Source organism: Canis lupus, chromosome 24 (genome assembly GCF_003254725.2).
Source record: "Canis lupus dingo isolate Sandy chromosome 24, ASM325472v2, whole genome shotgun sequence".
NCBI lineage: Eukaryota > Metazoa > Chordata > Mammalia > Carnivora > Canidae > Canis > Canis lupus.
This window is the reverse complement of record NC_064266.1, coordinates 34500064-34524694: the sequence shown is the minus strand read 5'-3', so window position 1 is coordinate 34524694 and position 24631 is coordinate 34500064. Positions and strand designations below refer to the sequence as shown.

Here is a 24631-nt window from a genome sequence, read left to right as displayed (position 1 = left end):
TGTAGGGGGCCCGTAAGGAGCCGGTTCTATTTGGTAGGAGACAACTGGCACATTCTGAGGACCCCACACTAGGTCAAGGTGGCCGGAGTGCAGTAAACAGTTAAAGGGGAGATTTCGTTGATTTATATTTCTGCATATTGCCCTAGGTGAAATTACTGGTATTCAGGGACGCTCCAGTGGCTCAGCAGTTGAGCATCTGCCTTTGGCTCAGGGCGTGATCCTAGAGTCCCCGGATGAGTCCTACATTGGGGTCCCTGCATGGAGCCTGCTTCTCCCTCTGCCTGTGTCTCTGCCTCTCTCTCTCTGTGTCTCTCATGAATAAATAAATAAAATCTTAAAAAAAAAAAAGAAATCACTGGTATTGAACCTTTTAAATTGATGCACAAATTGTGACTACATACGATTCCACCTGGGAGGTTGTGCAAGAAGGAGCACAACCAAAGTAGGGCCATGGTTGAACTATTGGAGATCTTGTATAGAAACTGCCCTGTGTAAAATGCAAATGCCACTCAGTAGACAAATACAGAGCAGCTACTATGCCCCAGGCCTGTGCTGGCCCAGGGAATACCCGGGAATGGGTACACAAAGTCCCTGCCTTCGTACACTGACATAAAGTAAGTAAGTTAACAAAGGAATAAGGTGATTATGTATTGTGCTAAGTCCTAGGAAAGCAGGAACAGGGTGATGTCCCTGAAAACAGACAGGAATCCATATCAGATGGGTGGTCAGGAGAGGCCTCTTGGAAGAGCTGACGTTTGCAGTGAGATCTTGAGTCATATGGAGGAGCGACCATGCCATTGAAGGTGGTCCAGGTGGAGGAGATGGCCCAACCTGAGGTGGGAAGAAGTCTGGAAAAGTGGAGGGAGACCTGAGGCAGGAGGCCACAGAAGGGGGGTGTGTGTCACCTGAGATGTGATCAGAGAGCAGAGACCTGCCCACAGAGGGTTCTCTCAGGACCTGCTCAGAGACAGCATTTTCTTCTGGAAGGGAAATTGCAAAGGTTTTTCTATGAAGGACCGTAGTAAATGCTGTAGGCTTTGAGGGCCATTTCTGGTCTCTCTTGGAACTTGGAACTATTTGACCCTGCCCCTGTAGCCCAAGTGTAGCCTGAGACAACCAATAAATGAGCACCTGTAGTGGTGTGCCAGTAAGACTACTTAGGGACACTAAAACATTTGGATTTCATTAATTTATGCATGCTACAAATCACTTTTATTATTTTTTCTTTTTTAAAAGATTATTTATTTATTTTTATTTTTTATTTATTTATTTATTTTTTATTTTTTAAAGATTATTTATTTATTCATGAGAGACACAGAGAGAGAGGCGAGACACAGGCAGAGGGAGAAAAGCGGGCTCCCTGATGCAGGACTCCATCCCAGGACCCTGGTATCATGGCCTGAGCCAAAAGGCAGACTCTCAAACACTGAGTCACCCAGGTGTCCTTACCAACTTTTATTATTTTTTTCAATCATTTTTTCAAAAAAGATTTTATTTTTTGAGGGAGGCCTGGGTGGCTCAGCAGTGAAGCGTCTGCTTTCAGCTCAGGGCATGATCCTGGAGTCCCGGCAGGGAGCCCGGCATCAGGCCCCCCATGAGGAATCTGCTTCTCCCTCTGCCTGTGTCTCTGCTTCTCTGTGTCTCTCATGAATGAATAAAGTAAAAAATATTTTATTTTTTGAGTAATCTCCACAACCAACGTGGGGCTCGAACTCACCACCCCCTGAGATTAAGAGTTGTTTCCTCTACCGACTAAGCCAGCCAGGAATCCCTTTTTTCAAACATTTTTAAATGTGAAAAACTATTTTTAGCTTGAGGGGCAAGGGGAAACTGGTGGTGGGCAGGTGATTTGGCCCCAACACCGAGTTTATAGATTCACGTTCTAAAGTCACAGGAGGTCGTTGGGTAGATTTGAGCAGGGGATTGAAAGGCTGTGATTTAAAATGGGAAGGTATCCCCTATCCCAGCCAGCACCTGGCTGGCCCAGTCTGGGAGCATGCAACTCTTCATCTTGGGGTTGTGAGCTCTAGCCCCACGTTGTGGATAGAGTTTACTTAAAAAAGAAAAGGAAAGGGATCCCTGGGTGGCGCGGCGGTTTGGCGCCTGCCTTTGGCCCAGGGCGCGATCCTGGAGACCCGGGATTGAATCCCACGTTGGGCTCCTGGTGCATGGAGCCTGCTTCTCCCTCTGCCAATGTCTTTGCCTCTCTCTCTCTCTCTCTCTCTCTGTGTGACTATCATAAAAAAAAAAAAAAAAAAAAAGAAAGAAAGAGAAAGGGGTGGGGCACCTGGGTGACTCAATCATTAAGTATCTGCCTCAGGGCATGATCTTGGAGTCCCGAAGGAGCCCCCTCGCCCCCCCCCCCCCCCCCCCCGCATCAGGCTCCCTGTGGGGAATCTGCTTTTCTCTGTGTCTCTCATGAATAAATAAATAAAATCTTTTTTTAAAAAGCTGTGATAAAATATAAATAATGTAAAATTTGCCACTTTAGCCACTTTAAGGTGTACAGTTTAGTGGCAGTAAGTGCTTTCACAATGTTGTACAACCACCACCATTGAGACCCAGAACTTTTCATCACCCCAAAAGGGAAATCTCTGTACGCATTTTTAAGAAAGATTTTATTTATTCGTTTGAGAGAGAGAGAAAATGAGCAGCGGAGAGGAGGGGGGCAGAGGGATAAGCAGACACCTCACTGAGCAGGGAGCCACATGCAGCCCAAAGGGGTGCTTGATCCCAGGACCCTGAGATCATGACCTGACCTGAAGTAGCTGCTTAACCAACAGCCACCCAAGCGCCCCAGAATCTCAGTACCTGTTAAGCTGTCACTCCTCATCACCCCGTCCCCAGCCCCTGACAACCTTCTACCTATGTCTCCATATCTTTATGGATTTGCCTATTCTGGACATTTCATAGAAATGGAATTCTACAATCTGTGGCTTTTGTTGTCTGGCTTACTTGGCATAGCATCGTGATTTCAACTTCCGTCCGTATTTGTTTTGTTGTGTGTGTCAGCACTTCATTCCTTTCTATGGCTGAATAATATTAATATTCCCCTGTGTGGAATACTTATCTATTTGTTGATCCATTCATCTGTTGATGGACAATTGGGTTGTGTTCATCTTTTGGCTCTATCATGAGGTGCTGCCCATGGAAGGCTTTGAGCAGGCAGGTGATGTCTTGTTAGCCGGATCCTCAGGCAGGAAACCAGTTAGGACAGGATTCAAAGCCTTGACTGCACAGTGTGATTCCCCAGGAGGTCATACATGCACTTCTGGGAACGGGGGAAGAATTCCGGGCAATTCTACAGTGAAGGATAGGGAACCACCAGGGAGAGGCAGGAGCAGTCCTATGAGCAGGATGGTGGCACCCATCAAATCAAAGGCATCAGATGACAAGCAGAAGAACCATCTTTGGAATACACTCAGGGCCCCGCGCCCAGGCTAGCCCATGGTTGGGACTGAGAGGGCTGTTTGGGGTGGTGATTCTGTGGTGTGAACTGAGGGACTAGGTTGAAGGAATCAAGAATTTGGGTTCCCAGGGCACCTGGGTGGTTTGGTGGTTGAGCATCTGCCTTTGGCTCAGGTTGTGATCCCGGGGTCTGGGATAGAGTCCTACATTGGGCTCCCTGCAGGGAGCCTGCATCTCCCTCTGCCTATGTCTCTGCCTATCTCTCCGTGTCTCTCATGAGTCAATAAATAAAATCTTAAAAAAAAAATATATATATATATATATACAAGGGGCAGCCCGGTGGCTCAGCGGTTCAGCACCACCTTCGGTCCAGAGTGTGATCCTTGGGATCAAGTCCCACGTCCTGCTCCCTACATGGAGCCTGCTTCTCCCTCTCTCTGCCTGTGTCTCTGCCTCTCTCTCTGTGTGTCTCTCATGAATAAATGAATAAAATCTTTTTAAAAAAATAGGAATTTGGGTGTCCTTTGCTTAGTGAGGGGTCCTAGAAGCCCCTACCCTGAGAAGCCCTGCAGGCTGGGAGGGGTATGTGCTCTGAGGGTGTCAGAGATCAGGAGCCAGGAAGGCGCCCAGGTGAGGAAGTAGGAAAGACACTGGGCAGGAAGTGGCATCTGGGATTTGAAAGGTGGCTGCTGTCCCAGCAAGGGATATGGGGAGTACGAACCATGGTGCGTCTTACTTGGGACATGCTTTCCAGCTTCAATGAAAAATAAAGGGAGATGAGGGGGAAAGTTGGGTATGGAGTCAGATAAAGGGGTGCCCAGGGGGGACGTCAGGGTTACATCGATTAGTGGAGAATTGCTGAAGGTTTTTTTGGAACATCAGGAAAAGTGATCATAGCCAACGTTTGTTTTGAAGCGCTCTGTTTGGCAGGTGCATGGAAAGGTAAAGACAGGGGGTTTGGAAAGGTAAAAAACATTCTGGAATATTTTGAGTCTGAGTAATGTAAGGATTGCAGATGGAATAGTGCCCATGTCTAACTTTACCTCCACACTCAACATCTCTGCATCTCATTTAACTGCAGCCACACTGGGCCTTTTTTTTGTGTCTCAGAAACATCAAGTTTACCAAGCTCAGGCTTGCCTCAGGGCCTTTGTACCTGCTATTACCTCCACCTAGAAGGCGCTTATCTCCTTCAGCTCAACTGTCACAGCCTCACTGGAGCCCTTACTTGTCTGAAGCGGATGCCTCCTCCCCCATCCTGTTACTTCTCTCTACCGTCACCTGTTTTGTTTTTCTTCATACCATTGGTCTCAATTGGCTTTTTTTTTTTTAACTTATTCATGTATTCATTTAATTGTTCATTATCTTGTCTGTTTAGCAGGCAGCTCCTTGAAAACAGGAGCAACAGACAAAAAGTCTGGCGCTTAGAGGTAGAGGAAGTGCTTCTTACCTATTTGTACATTGCCTGGATCAACAGCGAGAAAATCCTTGTCTAGGAGTTAGAGGCAGAGATCTGGGGTTCATGGAAGAGGTCAGACCTAGATGCTTAGATTTGCTATCTGCTGTGGTAGTACATAGACTTGTTGGTTTCAAGGAAAGAAAAATCATAGATGTTTCTTGAGCAGGTGCTCTGGGCCTGTGGTAAATAATCCCCACACTGTCTCTGATGTAAGGATGATAATCCCATTTCACAGGCTTGGAAATTGAGGCACACACAAAAATGAAATAACTTGCTCAAGTTCCTTAGGGAGGAAGCTTGAAATGGACCTCTCCCCCACCCCCCACCCCCAACTGGCTGGCTTGGGAGCCCAGACCAAGAGCCAGATGCCTGGGAGTGTGCAGTCAGGTGGAAGAAGGGCTCCAGAACTTAGAGTGAAGTCTCTGGGCAGGGCAGTGTTTTGGAAACTCCAAGGTGTCCAGCATCAGATGTTAGCATGACATCAATGACCAGTGGACCCAAGACTAACCAACCTGTTGAAGCTGGTTCTTGGAAGTGAATGAGGACTTAAAAAAAAAAAATTATTTGGAGGAGAGAGAGAGAGAGAGTGAGAGCCCACATGAGGGCAAGGGGCAGAGGGAGACCAGACCCCTACTGAGTGGGGAGCCTGATATTGCAGGGCTCTGATCCTGGGACACCAGAATCAGGACCTGAGCTGAAGGCAGCCGGTTAACTGAGCCACTGCACCCCACTTCTTTTTCTTCTAAAATAAATTACTGTTCAAAATAATTTGTCTTAACCTGCATACCAATATAAAATGAACATGTTTATGTATTTTTTTCAAGATTTTTTATTTATTTATTCATGAGAGACACAGAGAGAGGCAGAGACACAGGCAGAGGGAGAAGCAGGCTCCACGAAGAGAGCCTGACGTGGGACTCGATCCCTGGTCTCCAGGATCATGCCCTGGGCCGAAGGCAGCACTAACCGCTGACCCACCCAGGCTGTCCTGTTTTATGTATTTTATGTCACTCATTATTAATGAGGGTACGTGTACGATTGTCTAATTCAAAGATGGAGTCAAAGCAATGCTCATACAAGAAACACTGACCCGAATTTATGAATAGATGCAAAAATTAGCAAAACTCCCCAATATCCACGAGGCAATAATCAATTGCATTCCAGGGACTAAATTTGCATATCTATTGACCAGAGTCTCCTAGCATTACTATTAGTCTTCTACAAGTGGCAGTGCTGTAAAAAACTCAGAACAATAAAAGCTCAGAAACAATGAAAGGTGCTGCTGACCCAAGGGGGATGCCTGGACTGGCCATTCATTAATCTTTTTTTTTGCCTATTTCATAGTCTTACACAATTTTCCTAATATTCCATTTACTAATTTATCTTGGAAGAAGTAATACATTCACATGGTTGAAATTCAAAAGGTATAGCAGTAAAAAAATCTCCCCATTCCTGACCCCTAGCCATCCAGTATTCCTCGGATGCAAAGTGTTAGCAATTTCTTAAGTATGCTTCCAAGAAATCCAGTGCATAATAAGCAGACATTTTAAAAAAGATTTTTAAAAAAATATTTTATTTATTTATTGAGAGAGAGAGCAAGCAAGCAGGAGGAGGGGCAGAGGCAGAGAGAGCATCTCACACTAGCTCCATGTTCAGTGCAGAGCCTGACACGGGGCTTAATCTCACTACCCTGAGATCATGACCTGAGCCAAAACCAAGAGCCAGACACTCAACCAACTGGCCACCCAGGTGCCTCAAGATGTTATTTTTTAAAGTAATCTCTACATTCAGTGTGGGGCTTGAATTTACAATCCTAAGATCAAGAGTCACCTGCTCAACTGACTGAGCCAGCCAGGTGCCCCAAGAAGCAAGCATGTTAAGAAACACATAAAAAAAAAAAAAAAAAAAAAAAAAAAAAAAAAAAAAAAAAAAGAAAGAAAGAAAGAAAGAAAGAAAGAAAGAAGAGAAAGAAAGAAAAACATATCAGTCCTTTATTGATGGCACGGCGATTTGTGTGTAAATAAATAATTGGAAGGCGTTAAGGAGAGGGGAGTAGCAGGCAGAAGGAGATGGATAGAGAAGTTTTCTTAGTAGGAGGGGACTATTGTTAGTTCTCAACTTCCTCATCTAGGAAATGGGTTGATGATTATGTGGCACCCATCTCACACCTTTGGGAAAGTAACTGATTATGTAAATTGCTTGGAATACTACCTGACACAGTGCTTGGAGCATGCCAGCTATCCTCATCCTTCTTTGGAAAGTTTGATGTTGAATAAAGGAAGAGAAATGACTTGGAAGCATCCAGAAATTATCTTTTTAAAGAGTAAACTGAGGGAAATTGTAACAGCAACCACATGAGTGATCGCTGTGTTGCGTGGCTACTAGTGCTTGACAGCGCTGATCCAGTGAATTTCCGGGTGGGTATTATTATTGCTCCCATTGTGTAGATGAGGAAATCAAGGCACTGAGAATTTCATACCTTAAGCAAGGCTGCCCCGCTCGCTAATGGGTCAGCTGGATTCATACCCAGACGTCAGACAATCTGACGCCAGCAGCCACGCACTCAATCACTGCCCGGTTCTGCCTCTTGATGTGGAAAGAAAGAGAAAAGGTTAACGTGTAAGAAGAGGGCTGGCCAAGGAGCCAGGGCTCTGAGGGGGAGGCATCCGGGAGGGCACCGGGATGGGGGGACGTGAGGATGGCAAAGGAGAAGACTGGGAAGGCCAATACCTTGAGGCTGGGGAGAGGGCGAGAAAGGACTTTTGTTCACTTTTGTTGGGGAGGGGTTTTGGGGAGCTGGGGGATGGCCTTGGGGGAGGGGAAGTAGGAGATCTAGGGGAAAGGGCTGGAGGAGGGAGGGGACGCTCCGGCAGTAGAAAGAACAGATGGAGGATCAGGGTGGCGGGAGCAGAGTGAGCAGAGTGAACCATGGGAGCAGAGGAGGACACGAGTGGAGCCAGGGATCAGGAGCAGGGCAATGATCCTGTGGGCTGTTTATAGCACTTGGGCTTCTACTCTGAATAAGGTGGGGTCTACTGATGGGTTTTGAACAGAGGAGATATGAGGTCTGATTTCTTTTCAAAGGACTGCTTGCAGCCTCTGTGTGTGTGTGTGTGTGTGTGTGTGTGTGTGTGTAAATCCTCCAGTTTCTTCCAGGCTACCTCCCCTGTCCCCGCAAGCATTTGTAAGGGCAGATACGGAGGTTCAGGTAGGAGTATTGCACCCACCCGAGGGGGAGGTGGTGTTTAATTGAGCTCTGACACATGTCGGGCACAGTGTTAGACCAAGGGGACAAAGGTGAAGCATTCAGACCAGGCTCTGCCCTGTTAAAGCTCTCAGTTTAGGGCAGGCTTTCTTAGCCTCGGTGCTTGTGATACTTGGGGCTGGCTAATAGCAGCATCCCTGATCTGTACCCTCTAGATCCCAGTAGACCCCCCTTCCTCTGGATGGGACAACCTAAAACGTCCCTTGACATTGCCACTGGTCTAGCGGGACAAAGAAACAAACAGCAAATAAATACGTGCTCTTCTTTCTGTAATGGTGATTGCTAGGGAATAAAAAAAAGCAGGTAAGGGGAGGTCCTGCATCTTCTTCCTTCTGATTTTCACTTTCTTCCTGCATCCCTTAAGTCTCTCCACACCCACACTGCACCCACACCGTGGCCATCAGCCTGATGGTCATGCAGCCCCCCTTCCCATCCTTTCCACCTGTCCTTCCCTTCTCTCTCCATTTTTTTTTCCATCTACCAGCCCCTCCTAGAAAGAAGTAAAAAACAAAAAACAAAAAACAAAAAACAACAAAATCAAAACAACCTTCCAGAGGGCACCTCTTCTCCAAGGTAGGGACAAGTCCTAATTATCTCTTTGTGGCTGTAACATGACTCGGTGAGCTCCACGCTCTGAAGGTGAGCCCTTCTGTCACCGTGCCCAAAGTGGGCCTCGGTTCCAATTGGCCGAAAAGGAACAAAACAAAACAAGATATTTAAAACACCTCCCTGCCTCCATCCCGCCCGTTTCACATAACGGACAGAGCGGCCTGCTGCTTAGCTTGAGGCAGATAACTCCGAGTGTGCTTATTTTCCCAGTCCGCGAACGGGCTATCTTGGGGATGCAGCTTGCCGAGGCTGCTCCTCCTGCTGCTCGCCTGGCTGCAGGCCAGCGGGAGCGGAGAGCCATCTCAGCGAGGCCAGGCCTCGGCAGTAAGTTGCCTGGGGAAGGGAGCCGGGTCAGCCCTTCTTCTCCTTTGAGGCCAGCTTTATCACTAAGACGCTCTGTCTGGCTTCTGTAAGCCTGATTCTGTCTCCTGATTCTCTCCATCCCCTGGGAATATTAAGAGAGACATGTTTTAATCCATTTTTATTAGTTCATTGCTTATTAATTTCCTTACCTCGGCACCGTGGACGTTTTGGATGGCATAATTCCTTGTCATGGGGAGGGGGGGTCCTGTTCCTTGCCGTAGGATGTTTAGCAACGTTCCCTGGTCTCCACCTGCTAGATGCCAATAGCACCTCTCCCCCCAAGTGTCACAACCCCAAAGTCTCCAGACATTGCCACCTATCCCCGGGGGGCACAAACCCACTCCTCGTTGAGAACTCCTGATTTCAAGGAATATAAAAATCTAATTTTAGAAATGGCAAAGTGTTCCCCTTAGCATCTTGCTAGAAGCTTGTAGGGAGACAGGAACTTTCTCTGGGCCTTAAAGGAGTCTGAGCTGAACGTCTCCCGGCTCCATCATTCAGTACTTAAAACTTATTGTCAGAGGAGCCGGTCTCCTAAGAGAAGGCACAGATCATGCAGTTGCTCTTGGTAGATTTTATCCTTGTTTCTGCTCTGCTTTTGGTTCGGTTTCTCTTTTGTTCCATTCTTTAGAGGCAGGCGAAGATACCGAGTTTAGGGATGTGGCGTCCTAACTGGGTTGGAAGGCCAGACTCTGGCACTTGGCAGCTGTGTGACCTTACGCGGCTCACTTCACCTCTCTGGGCTGGATTCCAAATGTCTAACAATGCTCCCTACCTCATGGAGTTGGGCAGTGCAAAGCGGCTGATTTAGCACAGTACCTCCCAGGCAAGCATGCCATAGCTATTGGGGCTACTCTGTGAGGGGGGTGGGTGTCTGAGAAGGGCCACCGAGGCTGTCGACATTTGGTTTCTGTATTTCCCGCTTATCAGCCACATTCCATCAAGCCGAGGACTGGCCCTTAGTAGGCCTGCCCTGGGCTTCCTTTTCAATCCCTGTTCCTCCCAGGATTCCATCTGCCACCATACCTTTGTCTCTGTCCCCAGCCCAATCGCTGCCTTTCTGATAACCCCAGACAGACCCGAATGCCAATAGCATTCCTCAAACCGAGCAGAACTGCCAGAGTAAGCCGGCAGCTTCCTGCTCTTTGCCCCAGAAAACATTTCGAGTGATCAAGTGATCAGAAGGGGGTGGGGGAAGCGGGGAGGACACTGCAGCTGCTTATGCAACAAGCTTTAATCCCGGGTTAAAATCCACCACGCGCACCAGTGGCGTATTTCATTTCCTCATTGGGTCGTGAAGCTAGTGGCACACGAGATCCGGCACAAACTCACAGACACGTCCTTCCCCCCAAAAGCAGCACCCGCAGAGGCAGACACTGTTCCCTAGGGGATGGTGGCGGAGGGCCGCTGCCCACGCTGCCAGGAGAGGGACAGCACGGTCTGATTAGCCCTGGCCTCCACCTCTTGTCCCCCACTTGGTCTCCCTGAACGCGGTTCCGCCGGCAGGAAGAGGAGGCCCCTCCCTCCTAGGGAGGCCCAGGCCTGTTGTCCTGCGTGCTGGACCCTTGTCAGGCCTGGTGATGGAGGTGTCCCTCCCTGCATCTGGGCCTCTTCCGCCTAATACACAACAGCAACAAAATCCCCTCCCTTTTCATAAAGCCTGGGCCCTGCCCTTGCAGTACAGTCTGTTTGGATTCCTGGCTTGTTCTGTTTGATATAAGATTCCCAGCCAGGAAGAATTTATGTGCACGAGGTGGGCATCTGTTGTCCATGTGGGGGGGCGGGGGCAGGGAGAGAGCGGGCGATCAGCTCCACGTTTTCTTTGTGGGAACGAACGGTGTGGGACCAGAAAACCCACGAGCCCTAATTTTAGGAGGAGCGGGGAGACTTTACTGGGCCATAGTTTTACCTCCTGGCATATGGCTGCGTCACCTCTGGAAGCTTTCTACAGCCTCTGAAGAATGGTGTTTATTTAGCTTCTGTTGTTCCAGCTTGCTGTTTTTTTTTAAAAAAATCTTGTTAATTAAGCACCTTGTCTTTGAGGAAAAAAAAAAAAAGAAGCAAGCTAGCAAACATGGACATTTTATGATCCTTTTGGATTTGCCTTTTCTTTCTCAGGGTACAGACCAGCTACAAAGGCAGCTTTAGGGAGGAAACAGGCAGAGACCTCCTAATACTATTGAAATGGGTGGAATTATAAGTAGCTCTGAAAAACTAGTTAATATTTTACTGGGGAGCAGTGCCAGAGATGGGGGTGGGGGGCTGCCAAGTGTAGGTCTGTGTGTGAAGTAGCTGTTCCATCTGCCTTAGGGGACGAAAAGAAGCCGTTCTCTGTGGAAATAAATTTAAGCAAGAATCCTTATAAAGCTCATGGGATTTGTCTGCCCACCGAGGGCCCAGTTCCCCGAGAACATACATACAGGGATGATTGTGGCAGGAAGGGCTAAGCTGTGGGTGTAGGCCTGGCTAATAATGGGGGTTCTTGTTCCCTCGCTGGGCTTGACATCTTTCTTTCTCCCTCTGGATTTAAATGGCTTCTCAGACCGAGAGGCACTGCCTGTGCCCTGGATTCAGAAGGTACACGCCTCCTTGGGAAGCAAAGGCGAGAGACAGCGGCTCACTCACTCTCTCTCTCTCTCTCTCTCTTTCTGCATCTGCTGGGAGAGCTGCAGCTGGTATTTTTCCACAGGCCTTTTCTGCGATCTCAGGGCCTAGTTTTTCCCAGCCAGGCCCAGAGTCCGAGAGAGGGTTAATAGGCAGGAAGCTGAAGGCATTGCAGACTAATACGGAAGTCAGATTTTTGTTTAACTGACAGGTTTAGCAGGCCTCAGTGGTGGGGGAGGGGGCCGGGAGGGGAAGGGAAGTTTGTAGATCTAGGCATGTGGCCTGCTAGGAGCGCATTTGGCTTTTCTTAGGGTAAGGACGGAGAGGGGGGCCCCGTTGGCATCTTGGCAGGGAGGCAGGAACCCATTTTGGTTTTCCTTTGAGTCCTGGCTGGGGGTGGTGGTGGTGAGAAGTTAGATTCTCAGCCGGCAAATGGCTCTCCGGCCTGCTTTTCCAGGAGGCGTTTTGACAATGACTATGCAAACTTGACCACTCTGTGCCTCTCCTCTTCCCCAGCGGCCTGAATCCTCTGTCCTCTGAGAAGCCAGGGCTGCTGCCCTCTGGCCATTTCTTGGGGGCTTGCCTGTGCTGTGTGCTGTTTTCCCTTAGAGGCCTTCCTTAAACCCCTTCTTCTTGACCACCCCCTCCCTTGGCTGTTTTCCTGGGGTTCCCCACTTCTCGGCTACACTCTGCACCCCGGCTGCTCCCTCCCCGGGGGGGAGGAGGGGAGAACCGCTCTGCTGGATTGTTCTAGAAAAGGGCCAGGCTTCCTCCCAGCCAAGAGCCGCTTCTGTGGGGGCAGGTGAGGGTGAGCCCTTTCCAGCTCACCCCAAAAACTCCCTTCCCAGTGGCATCCGGGCCTCAGGCTTTGCAGGAGCAGGTCAGGCTGGCTGCACTGGTTTGCCCGTGCCGGGAAATCTAGCCAGGGTGTGGGAGAAGTGCGTCTGGGGGCCCCTTTCCCAAGTTTTTCTTGCTGCAAAAGGCCTAGCTTAGCCTGTCTTTTTCTATGCACAGGATGGCTCTTGCTCACCAGAGCCTCACAAAGATAATCGCTCAGGAAGTGTTTCAGCCAATCCCGGGCGGCCTTACACTCCGCTCCGCCGGGGCAGCCAATCGGGGATGAGCTCTTATTAGGCGGCCAGATCATCAAGCCGAAGTGCCAAACCCTTTTTCTGTGAGAACTAGGAGCCTGTCCTCCATGTTTTATAAGTATTGACATTACACAGTGTTAACAATGCATCCACAGAGGTAAGCTCGACTTTTTAACCATCTTTTCTCCCCCTCCCTCTGAGACATCCGAATTGTGGGCGAGCAGTGTGATTTCTCTGTGGCTGGCCGTGCCACACTCACCCCCACAGCACTTAGGTTAACTTGGAACTGTTTAGAGAGAATTTTTTTGCTTTCTTGGGTCACATGGCTAAGTAGCCATTAGCCATAGCTTGATTTTGCAAACTGGCAAAGGCCTGGCACACCTTTTCTTCCACCAGGACATGGTGTTTCTGGAAGAGTTTGAAGCTAGATCCTGGAATGCCAAAAAAGAAGCTTTTTTTTTTTTTTTTCTTCTTTTCTCCCTCCTTCTTCCTCTCTCTCTCTCTCTCTTTCTCTCTCTCTCTCTCTCTCTCTGAGCAGTCCCCCCCCCCCCCCTGCACTATTGTCTTCTCTTGTGTCACATGCCTGCTGGGGGAAGAAAATGGAAGGTAAGCAAGCAGGCTCCTCTCCAAGGGGAGCTCATGGCAGACAGCAAAGCAGGCAAGTTTACCTCTCCAAAGAGGTCCTGGGAAGGCTGGAGTAAGTTCTGACAAGAGAGGACGTGTGTTTTAAAAAGAACCAAGCCCTCAGCAGAGCAGTGCTAAGGAGAGATCCAAGCTCCTGGGGCCTAGGTGGGTGGTGGTGTCTCTACATGGTCTGTTCTCTCCCTACAGGGCTGCTTCACTTGAAACTACATTGTTCAGCCTTTTTTCCTGACTTCTGTTGATACAGAGTGTTCTTCTGCAAGCCAGCCTACAGCCAGCAAATGTTTCTGAAAGTGTTTTCTAGGCTTTGGAGGAAGTTTTTGGAGTAGGGATGGGGATGGGGGGGGTGGTGGTGTGTGTGTGCAGAGGGGGAGGGGCAACATCCTGCAATAAATCTGTGAGGACTCTTTGAATCCCTCTTGCATGATTTTCAATGAACTAAATGTATCTTTTAATCCTTGTTTTCATTTTCTTTTCCCTCTTTTACATTGTATCATCCTCTGTCCTCCTGGGTGATGGAGCACAGAGGAAATAAAATCATGTCTGTGGCTCATGACAGCATTCCATACTCAGTTGTTGGGTTGTGTTGTTGTGTGTGTGTGTTTTTAATAATCCCATGTAACTGTTTAAAAAAAAAAATTTCCTTTTTGATCAAGTCCCAAATCTGCCAGCCTGTTCTCTCTTCTTAACTGTGGAAAAATGAGACGGTTGCTTGAACATTTGTTGGGTAAGTAAAGCAATCCATTTCCTCTGTGACCATGTATAAAGAGTTTGGCGGACATTTGGGGTCTGTTTATAACAGAGGGTCTTGGCTTACAGCAGTTGGGGGGGGGCTTTTCATTAGCAGTAACCTAATAAGGGCTTTTTAATAGTGTCTTGATTTTAGGTGACTGTTTGAATCCACTATTTTTCCTGATAACGTGCTGCTAGGATTGAAGATCACACTTCCTGTTTACCCTGAGACTGGGGAGAAATGTTCAGTTCATTGTGACTTGACTGGAGACCTTTAATTGGGATTGTATGGATATTTGCTAGAACTCTGGGGTGGGTGACCTGCTTGTGAAATGTAACAAAAATGCTTGTTCTCACAGCCTTAAACATTGGAGAGGCAGGAGCCTGGTGGTGGTGATGGTGGTGGTGGTGGTGGTGGTGGTGATGGTGGTGGTGGTGGTGGTGGTGGTGGTGTGTTGGGGCGGGGGTGTCAGGACTCCGTTTTAAGGACACTTAACTTGTAGTGCAAAATCCCACCCACCACCAAACTTGGTTTGACTCAGGACTCCCAGCACAACAGATTTGGCCTTTTCCCAAGCCTGACCCACACATCTGTATGCACGCTTGCCTTTACTTATGATTTCTCACTTTTTACACTTCCCCTGATCTCTCAATGCTGTAGCTTGAACCTAGGAGGGAAAAAAAGTAGACTCTTGTTTCGCATTAGCTTCAGAATTTGCCCAGAAGTTCACTACATAAATTTCCAGCCTGGAGACCAATCTAGCATGACTGACTGTAAATGCTGGAAATATATTCAATTGTTGTATTATATGCCAACTTTATGGAGTCAGTAATCTTTTTTCTTTTTTTCCTTTTAGTTAGTGTCCAGCCACTCACCTTTTAGCATCAGTGGGAAAAAGGCTCATTTAATAACAAGAAATGTACCAATTCTAAGTTAAGAAAAGTGTGTGTGAGGCCAGCTTTTAGAGTTAAGAAGTGCAGGCAGTTAATGATGTTGTGTACTTAAAACTGAACAGTGCTACTACCCCACACAAGTCAGTCCAGACACTTAGCTATTTTCTTTGTTCTTATCTTCTGGCTGTAAATGGAAATTACATATTGAGGTTCTTGTGGCCTCCCCAGAAGCAGTATCTAATCACAAGACTCCTGGTTTGGTGCCTTCAACGTTTGCATAATGGTGTGTTTGTTGGGCTGGAAGGAAACCTAAGGGCAAGGCATTTGTCCTCTAAAAGCTTGCATTAAAATGGCTCCCACAGGTTTGCAAAGCCAAGATCTGTTTTCAGATGTGCAGCCCCAGCAAGTTCCCAGCCCTGGACCCAGCTGGCCACTTTCCTCTGGTACCGCGGCCACCACCAAGCATGAGTCTGTAAAAAGTTAATTGCTTCCAAAGTAGCTTATTTTCCCAGTTTCACTAAGGGGGGAAAAATAAATGTCTGCATTGCAGCAGGACTAGGTAGGGACAGCAGTGCTGGCTTACAGAGCAGCCCAATGGGCCTCCTCTCTCCAGCTTTTGAACCAATAGATTTGGAGGAAAGGTTACAGATTGACAAGTGGAGTGGCCAGACTGAGAAGGGGCCTTCTGGAAGTTTCTACCATCTTCCTTTTAGGAGAAGCCTATCGGCCAAGCTGAAGAGTCTCCTACATTCCAGATCTGGGGCATTCCCTCCCCACCCCCACCCCACCCCCTTTTTCTTCTTTTCTTTTCTTTTCTTTTTTCTTTTTTTTTTCATCAAGGTAGACTGATCTTTCTGCCTTGGTTATAAATTTCAGAGGGAGGTAAGAAACTTGGGTTGCTTCCCTTTTTCCTTCTGCTTCCTTAGTCCCCAAAGAGGATGCACAGCTGCAAGGAACAAACAGACACACTGGAGCTTTTGATTCTTCTGTCTCTGTCTCTCTCTCTTTTTTTTTTTTCTTCCTTCAAGACCCTCCAGGATGGATTCACTTTTCTGCTTTGGGAAATTAAGTGGCATTCACGTGGGGGAGGGGGAGTAACTGCTTTTATTAGCTCCAGAAAATGGTCAGTGTTCTGTCTGTAACTAGGAATTAATTATATATAATCACTCAGTAAACTTTCTACAGAGTTTTTCTAATTGCTGCGCATGAACATAGTTAGCCTGTTGGAGCCGAGTCCAGTTACTTTTATAATTAACAGCTCAAAGATTTGAGTCAGAAAGAAAGAAACAATGGGGCCTCTTGGATTATAAACTAGGGGTGAAAACAATGGCTTTTTCTCTTTCTTTTTTTCTTTCTTTTCTTGTAACCCTTTTTCTTTTTAAACAAAACATTCCTCCTTTTCTTTTCCCCGGGAGAACAGTGAGGAAGCTTCTTCTGGTCTTAAATAAGAGAGGGGGGAAAATGAGTCACATTTTTAAAAAGCCAGGATGACAGTAACCCAGAAAACCCTGGAGGCAAAGGTAGGTTTTTAAAAAGTCCAACCACTTCAAATGTGTAATCTCTTTGTTTCTTTGGCCTTCTTCTCTCTCCTGTGGCAGAGGCAACAAACATTTGTCTGCCGAGAGGCCCTAGATCTGGCTTTGCCTCTGGTTGACCCTGAAAAGAAAGATACATGCAAAAGTGGCTCGGCCACCCCACAGCAGAGATTTAGTAAGGGAATATGTTTAGAAGCCCTTTCTCCTTGATCTTAAATGCAAAACAAGTGAGGATTCACCCTTGGCTCCAGGTTGCTAGGGCTGTGCCGCCCTTCCCCCCTCTCCCCACTCTCCTTACAGATAAACAAGCTGGCGGGAGCCATGTCAGCACTGCAGCTAGCTCTGCTGCCAGGCTGTCCCTCCTCATCAAGATTACCTACCTACCGGCCGGCGAGGAGCCAACCTCCCGTCCTTGCCCCGGCACAGCCTTGGGCACCATGCCCTCCTTTCTCCCCTGGAGCTAAAAAGCAGTCACCTTGAAACTCCCCACTCAGCACCAGAGTGGCGAGGCCAATTCTCAGACCTGTAACAACAGTAAATTACATTATCCACTATGAGGCTGTTAGTCCGGCCTCTGGAAGCGGGTTTTGCAAAACCCATTGTTAGTTTTCGGGGCTCTGTTTTGGGGGTGGACAAAAATCTGATTTGTGAGTATCCCGTGCATTGGCTAAGGGAACGTTTGAACTGTTGTTTCTCCTCTGCAGACTGGGATTGTCTTTCCTTGAGGTTAACTGCCTTAGGACTGGCTGGGTATTTGGTGGCCGTTTTCAGGCTTAGAAACAGCCTTTTGCTTTTACCTTGGCCTCAGACAGGGCTGCAGCCCTTTAGCTTGGCTCCTCAGATGGCTGCTGCCCTTGCAACACTTTGATTTTACAGCTCCTTTTTGGTATGGAGGCAAAGCTGGTGGCTTCTAATGTATCAAGAAGGGGGAATGGGCTTCCTCCCTCCCCTCCACCCCCAGCTTGCTCCCTTTTTAACATTTTTGCATTTGTGCAGGCACCTGTCCGGCCGCAGTTGATGCCACAGGGCTGCATAATTCCTAACCTCCCACCCACCTAATTGGAGGGCAAGGGGGCCCCATCTCAGAGCCTCATGTTGAAGGCTGAGGATCTAAAAGGAAAGGGTTTTCCTCAGGAACCTGTGACTTCACAAACTCCCCCTGTCATTGCAGATTTTTTTTTTTTTTTTTAAGCTTCTAAACGTTGGGTTGTTGGTGTCCTTTGGTTGAGCTTTTCCTAGTTCTGATATTTAGGAAGGTGGCTTTGAAACTAGCAGGGCTGCTTCAACAAGAGCTACAGCTATTGAACAACCTGCTACCATTTTAGCTTCAATACAGGAATGAGGCAGTGTTGCCAGACGCCATTTTAAGAATCCTGCATAAATAGCTTAGCTCCCGATGACTCTGCCTGTTTTAGGTGAGTGCTTATATAAAGCTGCTCTGCTAACCATTCCCTTCCCCCCACCCCCAATTTTTAGAAAAAAAAATTAATTGCAGATTTAGGGAAGCATGGTTTTCTTATTTAGATGTTCACTCTTTTGTGATCTAGAAGAGGAAGATGTTGTGTCTTGGGGATTAAATATTTCTTACAGCCTGGACCAGTTTGGTATTTTGAATGAAAGTAAAAAGCTAAAGGAAAAGTCATTGCGAATGATGCATGATTCTTGAATTGCCGTGCGATGATCCTCATCTGTAGAACCAGAGTCTTGTGCATGCTGGTTATATATTCTAGCTGGGTTAGATATTCTTGGTTAAAAGTCAAATAGTAGGAGCACTTGGGGAAAAGAAATATCTGGGCATTGTGTATCCAGGCTTCTTCTTCTTCTTCTTCTTCTTCTTCTTCTTCTTTTTTTTTTTTTTCTATTTTCCTGTCAAAACTAGATGTTTTCTCTTTTCTTTCTCTCTCTCTTTTGGAAGTGTTGAGGGGATGGCATTCCTGGGAATTACGGACCAGCCTTGAGTCCTCAGAATTAATAATCAGAAGGCTTAAGACATCCTGGAGATGCAGCACTTCATCTGCAACTTTTTTTTTTTTTTTTTTTTTTTTTTTTTTTTTTTTTTTTTTTTTTTCATCTGCAACTTTTAATTGCTCTTTTTCAGTGCATGCAGGTTAAGAAGTAAGCCTAGGTTTTCTTGCTCAGGCATTGGGGGAGAAATCTTTTCTTCTTTCTGGGACCGGATGGGAAAGTCTGGGGTTGTATTTGCAGACGCTGTTATTTCTTCTTTAATTGCCTGAAATGCATCAGTTTGTGAAATCCAGAGGCAAGTGACTTAGGGTAAATGCGAGTGCAAGAGGTGGTGGCGGTGGGAACAGACAATGTATACAACTAGTTGATGGTGTATTTTCCTGTTGGGGTGAAAGGCTGTTGTTTGGTTTTCAGCTAATTTTACCCTTTTCTTTAGCTGACCCCCCAGCCTCTCCAGTGGACCTTAAAAAAAAAAGTAATGCCAGTTTGAAACAAGGGCTTGTTGTTCCATTGTTTTTGATTTAAATAATCGGGGGTTGCTGGAAGCTTAGCAGATAGCAAAGATGCTGTATATTTTCTAAGACTTTAATGTGTTAATGACAAGAGTTCAAAGTCTTTTCTCCAGATGCAGCTGCTTTTTCTTTTTAATAATTATTATTTGACTTTTTTTCCTCCCCTCCAAATGACTGAACAGTTTTTAACCTAAACTGACCACGATCTGTGGGGCATTCAGACAGGTACAGATCTTTTCTCACCACCACTTTTGATGTAATATTCATAATTTTTTCCCTAATAACATACTAGTCCTTAACACTAAGCCAAAAGGAAAAAAAAAAAAAGAAACAACAACCACCAAAAAAACTGAGATCAGTGGTGTAGAAAAAAGGAAGTCCCTTTAGATGTGGCTATTCAAAATGACTCATTTTGCATTCTGGTCTTTACTCTTGTAAATGAAGTTTTTTTTCTCTTTTAACGCATAGACACTGCAATTTCCTTTAGTCAAATGCAAGTTATTGTGTGTGTGTGCGTGCATGTGCGTGCACGGGTTCCCTTTGAAAGGATGGTTTGCTGATCTGTGAAAAAAGATGGTTTTCTGAAATTGTGCTTGAAAAATCCTTGGCTGAAGCTGGTGGTGCTATTGCTAAAGTTAGGTGTTTATGGGGCCCACTTGTAATACTTGGAAAGATAAAACGGCTTCACTTTTCTCCCCTTTTCTGCAACAGCAAATAGCCACCACCTAACTAGTTTGCATTTCCCTAGCTTCTCAGCCCTGCCCTGCCTGAAGGACTCAGCTCCTCTGGGCTGCCACCAGCCAAATAATTGTTCTCTTGAAAGCAGTCCTTCAGGATCAATACACCTTTGAATGTTTTCATCACTGCAGAAATCCTTCAAGTGGATTTTGGGGGCTCTGTTCTGCATAACTGTTCTATCACTGTAGGTGTTGGTGGGATTCTAGATGAGCGTTTTCTCTGTCCCTCAAAATATGAGATCGGTTGCAGGAAGTTTAGGATTTCACATACTTCATGCCAGAGAGGGAAACAGAATTCTAGTTGCTAGAAAGATCAAGGTTGCTGTTTGTTCTTTTCAAGTTGACCATCTATCCATCTCTGAGGGCTGTTTGGTTTTTTGTTTTGCTTGTTTTTTATGAAAATGCATTTCCAGTTATCCTAGGCAAGAAACCATCAGCAGTATCCATTTGGACCATGTCCGTGTGTTGCAGGCAGTGTGTTTCTGAGTTGAGAATGTTTGTCTCTGAAGTTGGGAATAAAAAGTATTCATGCTAAAATCACCTTTCACAAATCACCTAGTAACACTGCATGTTAGCAAAGTGTTTAAGAGTGTGCTTCTGATGGAAACCATTTGTGACAAGATGCCAGTTGTTCCTTTGGCGATTGGTGTCTCAGCTTCCTTTATGGCGGCAGTGTAAATGAAATTGTTAATAGGGTTCCGTATCAGAGAGCAAAATGTGTTAATATTCCAATTTTAAACTACCTTTCTTTTCTCTGCTGGGAGTAGTTAAGTTTGAGGCGTGCAAGTTCTTCTAATTTTATTCCGAGCTAAAAATTTTTCCTGTCTGGTTCCCATCCTGAGTCCTCTTCCCCTATCAGACATGGCCCTCTCCTAAAGCCATCTCCAACTGACTGTGAGGTTCCAGGCCTTTTTGGACTCATCCTTTGTCTTGTCACAGTTTCAGACCACAGAACACAGAAGGGACATTCTAATCCTTCCTCTCTCAGCCCTCCTTCCAGTCCTGGCTTTGAGTCTTCCCAATGGAAAAATTGGTGATGCACCCATTTTCTTCATGGTGAATCACAGAGTGATGGAGTTGCAGCTAGAGTACTTTGCTCATATTCTTAACACTTCATTGTCAGCCTGAAGGCTTGGAAAGTGCCAGCACCTCAAACATTTTGCACCTATAAAAGCAGAACTACTGGCTTGCCTGGGAGGTGTGTGTGTGTGTGGGGAACACATGAAGTGGCCTGTACTCTATTCAATGGGAGTTCCAGCTGAGAGAGTGAGAGAAGATTCTGGTGGACCTTCCCAGCTAAGAGGCCTGCTTCCTGCCCCCTGCTTCTCTCCCCAGCCCCCAACTCTCAGCTTGTCTTTTAAATAATCCTTCCTCATTCCACTTTTGTGGTGGGGGATAATTAGTCACAGCTCAAGAGTGCTGAATGCTTTCTCTAAGCCATGCGTGCAACAGAGAGAAACATCCAGGGGGTGGGAGTGTGGACACCCCAAGCCTAATTCCTGGGATAAGTGCTCATGGTGTGAATGTTTTGAGACCAGGCCCTTGCTTCTAACCTGGGCATGTTCTCCCACTTTGCAATTTAACATACGTGTGTGTATATAGATGTTTTTCTTTCTTCCTTTCCTTTTTTTTTTTTTTCCTCTTCGTGTTCCTGCCTCATTGGGAAATCCTAAGAATTAGCCACGAGGTCTGGGAAATGCTCTCTGCCTTGCAAAATTCAGAGATCACAACTCTGGGTACCCTGTGAACCACCTCCAACCTGAACCCGGTATTAACAAGGAGAAACTTGTTTACCTGACGGCTGGGTTCTCATTGGCCCACGGGGGCAGATTGTAATTGTGTGTCTAAAAACGTGCTTTTTTTTTTTTTTTTTTTTTTGCATCCCCCAACAGCATGACAACTGCAATAGTAATTTGACTTAAAAAAAGAACAACTTAGTGGTTTGAAGAACTCCTTTAGGAGTCTTAGCACATTGTTGGAAATCTAGTGTGGGTTTCTTCCCCCTTCTCAGCCCTGCATAAGGATGGGAGATTGTCTTCAACGAGGGTGTGTTGTTAGAACTTCTCAATAGCAGCCCCCATGGGGCAAGTTCTCAGTCTACCTAAACGTGAACATAATTTGCTCTGTTTCAGCTTGGCCGAAGAGGAAATAAAAACTGAACAGGAGGTGGTAGAGGGCATGGATATCTCTACTCGCTCCAAAGGTGAGTAAAAATCTTGTATTATCTCTTCCAGCAGAGGAGGAAATTGGAGTTTCTTTTTCTAGTTGTGGTGCAGTGAAGTGTGGCTCTAGGACCCAAGGCTGTAACACTCCCTTGATTTTGAGAGGAACCTTTGATGGATGGACCTAATTTGTGGAGAAATCCGTTCTTTTGATTTCCTTTCCCTTGTGTGTCTGTATAGGTAGACTCACCTATTGGGAGGTGGGAGGAATTGTCCCAACAGTAAATTTTACTGTGTCATGACTGAAGGGGAGGGTGGCTGGCTGCCTCTACGCAGGGTGACTTTCAGGAATTCGCAATTTAAATAAAGCGCGTTCTAGAAGAAACCAGAGTGCCCAGCTGCTGCTGGGTTTCTCATTTTGATAAGAGGCCTCTTCGGAATCGCAGAAGTGAAACAAAGTTGGCCTACTTTGTTGGAAAATGGTGCTCTTGGTTAGAGATAAAGAGGAGCGCAATAGGACTCTCTGGGATTTTGGGGGGGCCAGTGTTTGCGTTTAGGACCAGACATGGTTGATGTTTTAATTCGGAATCCTGCACTAGACTCCTCAAAATCTTTTAATTGTAGGATTAGTACTTTTCATTTGGTCTGTGTGAGACTGTATGCGGCTTCCCAGAAGGAAATAGTTACTCACTTTTTGTCTTTGGGGTGTTTTTAGGAATAAGCTCCTGGAGCATTTTCCACATTTTGGTTGATGAAAATGCACATCTCCAAACTTAATGGTTGTACCAAGGTGGTGGTTTTCCATCGAGACAAGTCACTGAGTGTCTGCTTTTAGCTGAGGATTATGGGGGAGGTAGGGAGGGCTAGAGAGCGGGTTATTACAGACTCTGCCAGAGAGATCCTGGATCTTTCTAGAATCCAGCTAGAGCACATTAAAAGAAGTGGCTCCCTAGAGATATCTGAAACAACAAAGTTTTTTTGAGGCTTTTTAGAAGATAGCCCTGTCATTTGGGCCAAAGATGAGGGTCAGAGAGGGAGGGCTGTGCCTTGGGGAGTGGAAGCTGGCTGTTGATGGGGGGGTGGGGGTGCAGCATGGTTTGCTGGGGGTGGGTGGGGGTGCCCTAGATGAGAGAAGTCCAGGCTGCCAAGGTGTGTGGTCTGTGCCTGGGGAATAGAGCAGGCTGAGGATTTGGGGAGGGTGGGTTTAGTCAGAGGGCTACTGGTTCTTCACCACAGCCCCCTTTTCCCCCTCCAGTCTAACCTGTGCTGGGCCCACAGCACCTGTAATGATCAGGAGAGCCAAGGGGAAGTTTGTTTTTAAATTTAATTTATTTGGCAGAGAGAGAGAGTGTGCATGCAACAAGCAGGGAAGTGGCAGAGGAAGAGGGAGAAGCAGATTCCCCGCTGAGCAAGGAGCCCAGCGCTGGATTCGATCTAGGGTCCTGGGATTATGACTCGAGTTTAACCAGCTGAGCCACCCAGGTGCCCTCATGGGGAAGTTTTGAGCAAGGAAAGAACCTTCCTGAAGAGGGATCTTGAGATGGTTGCTGATGAGGGAGCATGTCCCAGTCCCCTGTGCTCAGCATAGAATGTAAAGAAAGGGATCAGAGAATGGGGTGTGGGGGTGGGGGGGATATCTTTGTCCTCACTCTGGCCCTTACTTGTACACTGTCCCTGTCCCTTCATGTTCTTATCTCTAAAGGGGGATGTGGGTTCAGATTCCTTCCCCCATGGGCTTTTGTAGAAATAGTGCTCACTAACAGTATTTACGAAGGCGTGTTTGTACCTGAAGCCTTTTCTTACTGAATTACTCTGCTTCCTTTAGGAGATGGGAGATGAGGTCACTGAGGCTCTGACTAGCAGCCTCTCTCAGGTCATCAGCATGGGATGAAAGGAACCAAGGCTCCACCTACCACTAGGGAGGCTCTCTTTTCCTGGACACTCAGTGCCTGGAATACCCCGGAGCCTCATAGTGGAGACTTTTCCAGAAGGGTGAGACTCAGGGATCATGAATCTTGCCTCACTTTGCTCAGCCCCCTCACCCCATGTGGGAGAGCCCTCCCCTCATCTTCTTCAGCCCTCCTGGATGCTCCCAGCTCTTTACCAGGTTGTGTCCCCCAATGACTGTGGCACCTGAAGTGATCCCCGTGTGACCACTGTCCATGGTTTCATTGTCCCACTCTGGTCCTGTCCCTACAGCAGCTAGCTCGCTTTCAGAAGACAGATGAGATCCTGCTCATCTTGCAAATTCCTTCCACTGACCTTCCAGTGCCCTCAGGTTCAAGTTGGAGGTCACTGTGGCCTTCCTACCTGGGTTCAACCCACTTGCCTTCATTGACCCCGAGACCTTCTGTTCCACTCTACCAATTTCTCTGCCTGACTCCACTTGAGCTGCCCTGCCTGCTTCCCCTCTGGTCCCTCTTGGGGGCCTTGTGTGTCTTGTGTCCTTTGCTGGGAACAAGCTGCTCTGGGCTCTGCTGCCTATTTCTTTTTTTTGAAGGTTTATTTATTTATTTATTAAATTTTTTTTAATTTTTTTTTTAATTTATTTATGATAGTCACAGAGAGAGAGAGAGAGGCAGAGACACAGGCAGAGGGAGAAGCAGGCTCCATGCACCGGGAGCCCGATGTGGGATTCGATCCCGGGTCTCCA

General features: G+C 46.9%; 1 protein-coding gene across 20 annotated transcripts in view; it reads left to right on the top strand.

The window, feature by feature from the left end:
* Window positions 1-24631, top strand: part of ZMYND8 (zinc finger MYND-type containing 8) — a 143492-nt gene that overhangs the window by 4218 nt on the left and 114643 nt on the right. For 6 of the 20 annotated variants that reach the window (XM_025470335.3, XM_025470332.3, XM_025470326.3 and 3 more), the window contains exons 2-3: window positions 12723-12956; window positions 21949-22019. In XM_025470335.3, coding sequence (XP_025326120.1) covers window positions 12943-12956; window positions 21949-22019 — 85 coding nt within the window. In that variant the 5' untranslated portion in view covers window positions 12723-12942. Of the gene's footprint in view, window positions 1-11904; window positions 12021-12722; window positions 12957-13378; window positions 13406-13436; window positions 13589-13630; window positions 13767-14097; window positions 14169-17875; window positions 18018-21948; window positions 22020-23828; window positions 23971-24631 lie in introns of those variants that run through there. The other 14 variants (XM_025470328.3, XM_025470325.3, XM_025470317.3 and 11 more) reach the window with 8 other exon arrangements.